Source organism: Bufo gargarizans, chromosome 6 (genome assembly GCF_014858855.1).
Source record: "Bufo gargarizans isolate SCDJY-AF-19 chromosome 6, ASM1485885v1, whole genome shotgun sequence".
NCBI lineage: Eukaryota > Metazoa > Chordata > Amphibia > Anura > Bufonidae > Bufo > Bufo gargarizans.
Genome location: NC_058085.1, coordinates 185,885,747 through 185,898,409, shown reverse-complemented (window position 1 = coordinate 185,898,409; position 12,663 = coordinate 185,885,747). Strand labels below are relative to the sequence as shown.

General features: G+C 40.8%; 1 protein-coding gene across 1 annotated transcript in view; it reads right to left on the bottom strand.

Moving 5' to 3' along the window:
- The window catches only part of NRG3 (neuregulin 3), a 1,217,439-nt gene that overhangs the window by 80,060 nt on the left and 1,124,716 nt on the right, over positions 1–12,663 (bottom strand). The window contains exon 8 of the mRNA XM_044298081.1: positions 3,059–3,229. Within this exon, the coding sequence (XP_044154016.1) occupies positions 3,059–3,229 (171 nt within the window). The remainder of the gene's footprint in view (positions 1–3,058; positions 3,230–12,663) is intronic.

Genomic DNA, 12,663 nt, shown 5'->3' with positions numbered 1-12,663 from the left:
TGTGCTTTGACGGACACTAAATATCTTGCCCAGCAACAACAGTACAGTGGTGGGTAACGAGAGATTTAGAGGGATTTAAATTTGAGGCCTAGTATTTAGGCGCTGGGTCACCGGTATGGATTTAGTGACAGAATTAGACTTGGAAATGCACAGAAGCGTGTGTGTGAAGTTATTCTGAATGACCCTATGTGCACCTTCAATATTATATACCCTTTTAGGGATAGATTTCAAATAGCTCTGATATAGCAGAAACCACTAAATTATGAAATTGCTAAATTGGGAATTGTACTTCAACCCAGAACAAAAAATGTGCTTTGACGGACACTAAATATCTTGCCCAGCAACAACAGTACACCGGTGGGTAACGAGAGATTTAGAGGGAATTAAATTTGAGGCCTAGTATTTAGGCGCTGGGTCACCGGTATGGATTTAGTGACAGAATTAGACTTGGAAATACACAGTAGCGGGTGTGTGTGAAGTTATTCTGAATGACCCTATGTGCACCTTCAATATTATATACCCTTTTAGGGATAGATTTCAAATAGCTCTGATATAGCAGAAACCACTAAATTATGAAATTGCTAAATTGGGAATTGTACTTCAACCCAGAACAAAAAATGTGCTTTGACGGACACTAAATATCTTGCCCAGCAACAACAGTACAGCGGTGGGTAACGAGAGATTTAGAGGGAATTAAATTTGAGGCCTAGTATTTAGGCGCTGGGTCACCGGTATGGATTTAGTGACAGAATTAGACTTGGAAATACACAGTAGCGGGTGTGTGTGAAGTTATTCTGAATGACCCTATGTGCACCTTCAATATTATATACCCTTTTTGGGATAGATTTCAAATAGCTCTGATATAGCAGGAACCACTAAATTATGAAATTGCTAAATTGGGAATTGTACTTCAACCCAGAACAAAAAATGTGCTTTGACGGGCACTAAATAACTTTCCCAGCTACAACAGGACAACGGTAACGAGAGATTTAGAGGGATTTAAATTTGAGGCCTAGTATTTAGGCGCTGGGTGACAGGTATGGGTTTAGTGACAGAATTAGACTTGGAAATACACAGTAGCGGGTGTGTGTGAAGTTATTCTGAATGACCCTATGTGCACCTTCAATATTATATACCCTTTTTGGGATAGATTTCAAATAGCTCTGATATAGCAGAAACCACTAAATTATGAAATTGCTAAATTGGGAATTGTACTTCAACCCAGAACAAAAAATGTGCTTTGACGGACACTAAATATCTTGCCCAGCAACAACAGTACAGCGGTGGGTAACGAGAGATTTAGAGGGAATTAAATTTGAGGCCTAGTATTTAGGCGCTGGGTCACCGGTATGGATTTAGTGACAGAATTAGACTTGGAAATACACAGTAGCGGGTGTGTGTGAAGTTACTCTGAATGACCCTATGTGCACCTTCAATATTATATACCCTTTTTGGGATAGATTTCAAAGAGCTCTGATATAGCAGGAACCACTAAATTATGAAATTGCTAAATTGAGAATTGTATTTCAACCCAGAACAAGAAATGTGCTTGAACGGACACTAAATAACTCGCCCAGCTACAGCACTAGGGACAGATTTAGCTGGATATAAATTTGAGGCCTAGTATTTAGGCGCTGGGTGACCGGTATGGATTTAGTGACAGAATTAGACTGGGATATGGCCAAAAAATGAACAGACTATTGCTGGTTAAATGCACTTGGTGTGACAGCTTCACCCTGATGTAGGCTTTAGCCAAATAACAACCACACCATTGAGGGTTAAATGCACTTGGTGACAGGCGCAGCTTGCCCCTGATTTTGTATATGGCCAAAAAATGAACAGACTATTGCTGGTTAAATGCACTTGGTGTGACAGCTTCACCCTGATGTAGGCTTTAGCCAAATAACAACCACACCATTGAGGGTTAAATGCACTTGGTGACAGGCGCAGCTTGCCCCTGATTTTGTATATGGCCAAAAAATGAACAGACTATTGCTGGTTAAATGCACTTGGTGTGACAGCTTCACCCTGATGTAGGCTTTAGCCAAAAAACAACCACACCATTGAGGGTTAAATGCACTTGGTGACAGGCGCAGCTTGCCCCTGATTTTGTATATGGCCAAAAAATGAACAGACTATTGCTGGTTAAATGCACTTGGTGTGACAGCTTCACCCTGATGTAGGCTTTAGCCAAAAAACAACCACACCATTGAGGGTTAAATGCACTTGGTCGCAGCTTGTGCTGGCGCACCACAAGACACAAAATGGCCGCCGATCACCCCAGAAAAATGAGACTGACAAACGGTCTGTGCAGCCTAAAAACAGTGAGCAATTGAGGATCAGCAGCTCAATGATCCACAGCTGCAGATCGATCAGTTAATCAAGTCCTTTGGAGGAGTTAATCTGCCTAATCTCGCCCTACTGTCGCAGCCGCAACCTCTCCCTACGCTAATCAGAGCAGAGTGACGGGCGGCGCTATGTGACTCCAGCTTAAATAGAGGCTGGGTCACATGGTGCTCTGGCCAATCACAGCCATGCCAATAGTAGGCATGGCTGTGATGGCCTCTTGGGGCAAGTAGTATGACGCTTGTTGATTGGCTGCTTTGCAGCCTTTCAAAAAGCGCCAAGAAAGCGTCACAAAAGCGCCAAGAAAGCGACGAACACCGAACCCGAACCCGGACTTTTACGAAAATGTCCGGGTTCGGGTCCGTGTCACGGACACCCCAAAATTCGGTACGAACCCGAACTATACAGTTCGAGTTCGCTCATCCCTACTCACAAGCTATAAATATTCAAAAACCAGCTGCCAAATAGTCATGATTCAAAAATCAAGAACAAATTAAAAAGCTTGATATTATTTTATGGTAGAGTCAATACAAAATTAAAGGAGCTATCTCCTCCAGTCATCTATGTTTAAAATATTTCTTTGATTTTAATGTTTCATGCTCTAGGAACATGAGAAAGTAGAAGCTCACAAGATTAAAACAGATATGCTTCTGCTTTTTTAATCTTGAGATTGATATTGTATTTTCATGCTTCAGTTGTTTTCATCACCTACCCTTGACAAGGTATTGTGTCCTGATCTATAAGTCCAGGCTCCTCCAGCTGCTGATATGCTGGTCCTGTAATCCCATTGAGGCGACCCCTGGGCAGTGGTGGAGTTCTCCGAAAGGCATTTCTCTGCAGCATCCTACTCCTTTGGCTGGGGCTGCAACATGTAGAAAGGCTCCTGGAAGAAATATACATTATGTTATTTGGTCTCATATATAATAACACCTGAAGCTGAGAGATATCTGAAATTGTGTACATGGTAACACACTTAAGCACTAGAGATGAGCAAACTTCTTGAAATTCATTTTGTGTCCGATTTATCAAATAAAATAAAAAAATAATGATTAGTGGTTGAATAGATTCTATATGAATAAAAAGTGCTCAAATTGTCCTGAAAATTTGTATATGAAACTCTCAGGTCTTCTAGGATTTTTTTTAGTATTTTAATAATTTTTTAATATTGTTTTACAAATGTTTGCTTATTCCTCCCACACACACACTTTAAGTTCTTTAACACCATGACAGCAATAACAAATAATGTCAGAGTGACACTGACGGTATATACTGTAGCTATTGGTAAACATATGGTTGATGGTGTTTATAAACATCATGTTTAAAAACATACTGGGGGTCATTTATGTTTGGCATATTTCAGGAGCAGATTGTGGAATGGTTAGTTGCACCACAATCTGCAACATTTCCCCGCTCACGCCAGGTATAAAAAAGTGGTTGTGGCATGGGCAAGGAAGGGGAAGGGGCAGAAGGCCCGTCTCATTTACCATTTTCTACGGCTGTTTCAGTCGTAGAAAATGGTCTAAACAGCTTGGAAGCTATCTTACATTTAGAAGCAGTGGTGGATCCACTGAAGTTATAAAGAGGTCAGCTCCTCTTTACAACTCAGATGGATCCACCACCAGGTATAGGGCATATTGAGACTGGCGTCTAAAATGGTGGTCTTAATAACTGTCTGCCACCATGCTATTGTATGTGTTATGATTTTTAATATTAGAAACATTTATAAAAAAAAAATTCCTGCACACACAGAATTATCTGAGAAAAAAAAATAAAAATGTTGGAACCAAAACTATGCCTTAACTCGAACAGATCCCTGGCACTGTTGAAATACACACATACTTGTTAATTTTTATAACAAACAAGCGTCCAAAATATATTTGTTAATGGTGGCAGAATGCCTGTCCATATTTATACACACACAAGAGTTAATTGTCAGAAGAAACAATGTATTGTTCTGAAGCTGAAAAAGCCTCCAAAAAGTATATATTTTATTTGGAAGTAGAGTGTGGATATGTAAAGGGCAAGATGTGTAGAAGTTTTAAGTGCACAGTATAGAAAATACAGAGCCATAAATGTGTGTGCAAATGTGTTTTGGTAGTAGTAGTAGTAGAGGCAGCTGTGTAGGGATAATTGTAGTGGCAGTAGAGGTAATGTAAGTGGCAGTAGGAGGATAATCAGCCAGGAGTAGCAGCTGCAGTGATGGCAGAAGTAGCCATATGGTATGGAAAATGATGGTAGGAAATCAGGCAGCGTAATGAGGTCAGTAATAAATAGCCACAGTCAGCAATGACAAGTCTATTCATTGGCCTCAGCCAGAAGTGTGGGGAAATCTGCAGGTATCCAAACCTCATTCATTTTGACAAAAGTGATTTTTAGTACATAGGCAGAGAACAACGTTGTCCGTTTGGGCGTGAAGATGACACCTGCTGCACTGAAAACTCTTTCTGAGATCACACCGGAGGCTGTACAAGACTTTCCTCAGAGAGTAAACTAGGTCAGTTTGGTTACTGTTCCAATCTGCTTTCCAAGAAGTCCATTGGTTAAGGAACATAGAGACCACCAGAGAAAGATCACAGTCCAGGTAGAACTGAACTGATTTGTACCAGCCTTGTGCAGCACATGGAAAATCTCCTCCATCATGTTGGCAATAGTGAACTGACTGCTGCTACTACAGCTTTTGCTGTTCGTGGTAGCAAAGACAGTGGGAGGTGGATGACTGGCAGGGGGGGGGGCAAGAGGAGGCTCCTGTTTAGACACGTGGGTGACAGGTAACTGCTCATCAACAGCTGCAGCAAGCTTCCTACACAGTGTATCCTGATAATTAAGCAAATTGGCCCTTCCTTTTGGCAAAAGGAAAACATTCCCTCATTTTGCTTTGATACAGCGGGTCCAAAAGCATGGCTATTTAGTAATCATCGGATTGCTTCATGCTGTCAGTACGTAAGCAAACAAGCATGCAGCTTTCTATGCTTGCAAGTGTGCCCAAGAACTAATTTCTTTTTTGCTTCACACCCACCTTCCCCCCAACACCACTGCAAAGATTAGTTGTCATGGCCAGCATCATTATCAACATCAGTCTTCATGACTCTTATTCCCCCTCCTCCAGTGGTAGATCCTCATCCTCCTCCTCCACTTCCTCCTCCATGGGACTTTGTTGTTTTGGGTCCCCAACAGTTCCCCAACAGTATGGCCGCCTCTGAGCCAATCAGGGCAAGCTCCCCCTCCTCTTTCCCCCAGTGTCATGTAATCCTTCATCTTTCCTGTCTATTGCTCTTCCAATTTTCACAGTGAAATGGTGGATTCGGTTTTGTGTCACAAATGCTTGTAAAACTTTTAACAAATCTGATTAGTTTAGAATCATTTCACTCATCTCTATAATACACATCATATTATATTTGTCACACAATGCTCCACCATATCTTACCTAATTTTATAGGGCGGTATATAGAAATTTCCCCCTATATGCTATGTCATTAATATCACTTCATAATGTAGGCACATGAGGGCAGTTCTCTCTGATAAACATAACCTCTTAATCAGGTTGATCCACCGCCCTTTAAATATCTGATTGTTTAGTAGGTGTTCTTTTCTGACTGTGCTGAAAGTGAAGCTCTGTCTTTTAAGTGACTTTAAAGAATGGGCTTTAAACTGTTGCTCTCCAGCTGTGGCAAAACTACAAATCCCAATTTGTGGTATATTGCTATTTGTTCCAGCTGGAGAGCTATATATTGCAGACCACTTCTTTAGGACATTGCATATTCTAGGATATTTTGTTTTTTATCAGTGATAAGTAGGGGGCAAAAATTGGAAGTTCAAACATATTGTTAAGTTATTTATTGTTGCTTAATAAGTACATTTAATGATAAAAAAAAAAAATCTATATAAGGCCAATTTCACACAAGCATAATATAGGCACATTTCTGCACCTATATTATAGACAAAAGTTCCGGCCTGACCTCAGGTCTAAAAAACAGAATTGACAGCATCATGGTTAGTACTGGACTTGAGTCTGCATTATGTTTGTGTGAAATTGTTCATGTTTTAAGAAAGCCAGAGGACACTTATGGAATTGTTAGAATGTTCAACCCTAAGCACTGCTAACATAGATAGCCCATGCTGAGTGCTTTTTGTAACTAAAATAACAAATACAATTATTAGATCAAAACTTGTGGGTGAAATTTCAACACTAACAATTGATCAACAGTACCTCACCATTGCGAGGCTTCAAGCAGGATGTTCTCAGATGGAAGTGGCCACTGAGCTTAGAGTCACAGAAAGGCATGCAAGTCGACATCATTTGGCCATTCATTCATTTTGAACACTGTCCTTCCTGCAGAACCAGATGATGAATGTCACACAACTCCAGGCAGGTGGTGAGAAGCATCTAAGTATCATGTCATACCATTTAAAACCATTTTCATCAGTGTGTTATGCGTGCTAGATGACCTGCAAGGGTACCTGACCACACCACCAGGCATAAGCATCTTTGTTTTGCATGTGCCAGGGAACATCTATGCTGGACAAGTGACCAATGGACATCAGTGCTATTTACTGATAAAAGTCAATTCACGCTGAGAATAAATGATGGCATCCCAGAGTGCTATGCATCAGCCACTGTTGATATCAGATAAGCCTTTGGTGGTGGTGGTGTTACAGTGTAAGCAGATGTGTCTAGTCAATGCAGAACTGCACTACACTTTGTGAATGGTACAGTGACATGCCCATACTACTTGATTAACATAATTAATCCAGTTATTGTGCCTCTGCATGAACAAGACAGGCCCAATTTCATCTTCAAGGATGACAATGCACCAGCTCATTGAGGTTGCATTACTAGGAAATGGCTGCTGGAGACTGGGGTACATGAAATGGAGTGGGCCGCACTTTCTCCAGACCTGAATCCCATTGAAAACCAATGGGATCAGCTAAATTGCCTTGTAGAGGCTAATAACTCTGTACCCCAGAACTTCAATGACCTAAAGGCCGTCCATCAAGACGAGTGGTATGCCATGCCTCAGCAGACAATAAGTTGACTTGTGAACAGCATGAGATGCTGTTGTCAAGCTATACTTGATGCACAAAGCTACACGACAAGTTATTGAAACATTGACATTTTTGTGGGGTTTTACCCACTTCTGCTGTTGGATTTTGTTTCAATAAATTGTTTGAGATGAGGAAATCACCATTGCATGCTTCTACTTAAATACCCTACTTTCATGATATAATATCACTGTAGCGTGAACATTTGACGTTTTCCATAAGTTTCACCCGAAAAAGCCAAATATCCCTAGTATTATATATTTGTTTGATCAAAAAGGGGAAAAATGAAAGGGTTTAGGTTATTATTATTATTATTATTATTAATATTTATTTTAAAGCTCCATTAATTTCAGGACACTCTTCATACTGTATGAAAAGGAGTTTCCATACAATACAAAATATAATATAAACAAATAAGCATGAACTAACTTAATAACTTCAGACTGGTGAAGAAGTTATCCAATTCAAGGCAGCCCTTCACCATTTACCCTTTTAAAGGAATGGACCTTATAACTTCTTAGCACCATTCTTGCAAAATGGTCATCTACTTTCTATGTCCACCTCTGTACAGCACACATGCAAGTCCAAATAATAGATAATGTTTATTATATTATGGAAAACATCATAAAAAAGTTATGATCATCTGACAATAACTATTATATCTAATTAAAGCTCAGCATTAAGGCTCACACACACAAACAAATTGTTTGTCTGTGTCCGTTCCATTCTGTTTGCGACCCGTATGCAGAACCTCGATGGGACGCAAAAAAGGAAATTACTCTGTGTGCTTTCCTTGTCCGTATGTCCGTATATCTGTTCAGCAAAAAAATAGAACATGTTCTATTCCGGTCCATTTTGCGCATGTCCGTTCTGCAAAAAAAGAACATGTCCAATTTCAATGGGTCAGCAAAAAGCCCGTGGCCCTATCTTATATGAAGGATGGCCTTATGCCTATCCCATGCATGAACTCCTTCACTGTATTTGCAGCTACCACTTCTGCAGGAAGGCTATTCCATGCATCCACTACTCTCTCAGTAAAGTAATACTTCCTGATATTACTTTTAAACCTTTGCCCCTCTAATTTAAAACAATGTCCTCTTGTAGCAGTTGTTCTTCTTTTATTCTGTCCTCCTTTACCATGTTGATTCTCTTTATGTATTTAAAAGTTTCTATCATATCCCCTCTGTCTCGTCTTTCTTCCAAGTTATACATGTTAAGGTCCTTTAATCTTTCCTGGTACCTTTTATCCTGCAATCCATGTACTAGTTTAGTAGCTCTTCTCTGAACGCTCTCCAAAGTATCAATATCCTTCTGGAGATATGGTCTCCAGTACTCCACACAATACTCCAAATGAGATCTCACTAGTGCTCTGTAGAGCGGCATGAGCACCTCCCTCTTTCTACTGGTAACGCCTCTCCCTATACACCCAAGCATTCTGCTAGCATTTCCTGCTGCTCTATGACATTGTCTGCCTACCTTTAAGTCTTCTGAAATAATGACCCATAAATCCCTTTCCTCAGATACTGAGGTTAGGACTGTATCACTGATTTTATATTCTGCTCTTGGGTTTTTACGCCCCAGGTGCATTATCTTGCACTTATCAATATTAAATTTTAGTTGCCAGATTTATGACCATTCCTCTAGTTTTCCTAAATCCTTTTCCTTTTGGTGCATCCCTCCAGGAACATCAACCCTGTTACAAATGTTTGTGTCATCAGCAAAAAGACACACCTTACCATCGAGGCCTTCTGCAATTTTGCTGATAAAGATATTAAACAATATGGGTCCCAGAACAGATCCCTGAGGTACCCCACTGGTATCAAGACCATGGTCTGAATATACCCCATTGACTACAAAATAGATACAGTCGTGTGCATGAGCCTTTATGCTGAGAATATTTCCTGAAGAGATTGCAAGATGAATGACTTAAGATTGACATGTCTCATTCTAAACATGTTTTTTTCAGTACAATAACTATAATTAATTTCTCTTTAAACTTTGTTGTATATCATCAAAGGACATTACACTATATAAGAAAACATACAACTCATTTAAATATATTTTCTTCTTTTTCCTATCTTTCCTACATTTCATAATATGGCAGTCCAAGTTACAAAAAAAGTATATAACTGTACCGAGACATACATATGTCCCCACGACAGTGGGTGACAGAAGATCTGTGAGACTGGCAACACGTGCTTTGATCTGAGAGGTTTCCTTTGGGATCAATAGGTGTCTGTGTTTTTTTTCTGATAATGGCCACACCTCTAACCTCCAGGTGTTGCTATTGTTGTCATTTAATTTTCCTTATTTATTGTTGCTTCTCCCACAATGCTGTGAGATTTATAGCTTCAGTGGTATCTGCAGTCTGCTGGTGTTTGGCTCTTAGCTGAGTTCATGTTGCTGCCATAGGTACTGGAAAGTTAAGTGTTTACTTTCCCTTTTACATTTTGTTTTGTTTTATCTGTAAGTTGTTTTTCCCCTGCACTTTGTTGTAGGCCTGAGGGAGACTCCTGTTAGTTCTTCCTTTCAGGAGGAACAGGTAGTCTCAGTCCTGTTGCTATTGCCAGGGTCTTATAGGGTGAGCTAGGACTCTAGGTACTCCTGCGTATGAGCTAACCTACCTTTGGCGTCTGTTCATACTGATAGCCAGTCAGGACTGTGACTAGGGATTTGACTCCTTCTTTCTTCCCTAGATTGCAGGTCTTGTTCCTTGTTCCCTCTCTTTCTTCGTCCGGTGTGGTCTCCCTCCCACACATGGGTGTGAAAATAACATAATATGAAGAGCAAGCTATTTCCAGAATGGATTACATTTATTTTAAAAATACAGTACTTTGTAATACTTTTAAATATAGAGATGAACAAACTTTTTAAAATTCTCTTTGTGTCCTATTTATACACACACATGTTAATGCCAGAAGATTTAGTGGCCTGTTCTACACAAACATTGCCAATATTTATACGTGCACAAGTGTTAATTGTCAGAAAAAAGAAAGAGTGGCTTGTTCTGAACAAGTCTAAGAGAATGATCCCTTTTAATTGTGAGCAGCAGCAGTACAATGTGGATGTGAAAAGGAAGTGTGTGGCAGTTGAGGTAATGGAAGTGTCAGTTGGGGGATACAGAACATGGTGGTAAGCAGGCAGACAGCAACAGTGGCATGATGGTGGCAGCAGCCATACAGTACAGAATATTATGGTTGGCAGGAAGTCAGTGGCATGATGGGGCTCCGTTAGCAAGGTCAGATCTACTCATTGGCTTTAGGCGGAGGAAAGAGGAAATTTTGCACACAAGTTTTGCACACTGACGAAGGACAAGTTTGTCTGCTTATGTATTATGATGCCTTCTGCTGCACTGAAAAACTTCTCTGAGATGACACTGGAGGCTGGACAAGAAAGTACAGAGACAGCATACTAGGCCAGTTCGGGCCACTGCTTCAAACTGGCTGCCCAGAAGTCCATGGGTTCAGGGAACACAGTATGTGCCAGAGAAAGGCCACAGTCTGGTTACGACTGACCCTGAGCATTGAGGCAGTATGTGGACTGTTTGATAATTTGCCTCAGCCTGGTGCAGAACATGATAAACCGTCTCCATCATATTGATGATACTGAACTAAAGTAGCTGCACTGGCTACTGATACTTGTGGTAGCAGAGATGGCAGGAGGTGGATGACTCTGTTGGCAGCATCATTTTGGCAATATGAAAACATTCCCCCATTTTGATTTGATAGCAAAGATCTAAAAGTATGGTTATCTAGTAGTCATTGGACAGTTTCATGTGAATGATACGCCAGAAAACCCAGTTCTTTACTGCTCTGCCCCCCACTGAGATGATTGGTCATTGAGGCCGGTATCGTTATCATTATCATCAGCATACTGCTCTTCCAACTTTGATTCTTCCTCCTCTAATGGCAGAACCTCATCCTCCACCTCTATGGCATTGCATGACTAAATTTATTGTGTGCAGGGAGCATGTGTTGATTTCCCCCAAATACATCATGGCCACAATGCTCCTTCAGTTGTCGATGACCACCTTTCACAGTTGGAGTTGGCAGCAAGACAGCCAGTGGGATGTTTGCTGGTTGATGCACTTTAGCAAGTGATTGACTATGTGCAGGAGCATAAATATAGGGGAAGCGGCTGCTTTGGGGCCCTGACCCAGAAGGGGGCCCATCCAGGAAGAGGAGGACTAAAAGATTTTGTCAGGGCCCCCTCAACAGTATTACACAATGAAATTATATACAGTGACAGTATAGACAGCGTAAAAAATGGATGGAACAGCTGCCGGGCCTGGTCTGAGAGAGTGATCTTTACTAACCACAGGAATGAGGGCAGCATTAAAGGAAAGGGTTGCAAAAAAATTACTGGGGGAGGGGACCCCATTAAAATTTTTTGCTGTGGAGCCCAGTCATTTCTAGCTATGCCACTGGCTGTGTGGATACTCTTGCCCAGGTTAATCAGCTCTAAAATAGCATGGCAACTCTTCACTTTACACATATGATTAGAGAGAGCAGGAGTTGGAGTGATGCTCTATTTCTGTTGATGATAAGAGGAGGACATGAAAGAGACAGATAACCGCCTGGCGTCGGAACCAGACCAACATAAATATGGAGGAATCAACAGGATCTGGTCTTGTTGCTGCAGGGCTGTAAAATACTGACCCAGTGGGCTATGAAAGACATGTACTGTCCCTACCTGTAACAGCAGCTCTAGGTGTTCACCATGGCATGCACCTTGCCGTACATTGAGAACTACTTTTAAACAATTGTTTTGAAAAAAAAAGGGACAGCTGGGCAGAAGAATGAATATCATACAGCAGAATAACATTAGGTTAGTAGGTTACTTTCCTATTGGTTGCTAGGGATGTTGGTAAGCTCAGACAAAGATATTGCAGCCTTCTCATTGGCCCACAAGCAAGAAGGGAGGTTACTGATGAAAAAAAAATAATCAAGAATATTCAAAATTACGAATATATATCACTTGATAATGAAGTGAAAGAAAATCAGTGCAGCTCTCACCCGCCACAGACCTGGACTCGGTCAGGTACAAACTGTGAAAGAACAAATGGAATCCAGCTTTTGGGTGCAAGCTGAATTCCCACCTGCCCAAGTTGCTGACAGTGAAAGAGAATTGTTTTCTCATGGCCATATATTCCGTTATGGATGTCTCACGGTGGACAAGGCTTGGGGATTGACTGCCATAAAAAAAAAAAAAAACACAGGAGAAGGAGGAAAGATTTTTTCTGATTCAAAATGCTGGCCAGTTTTATTTTCCCACAGG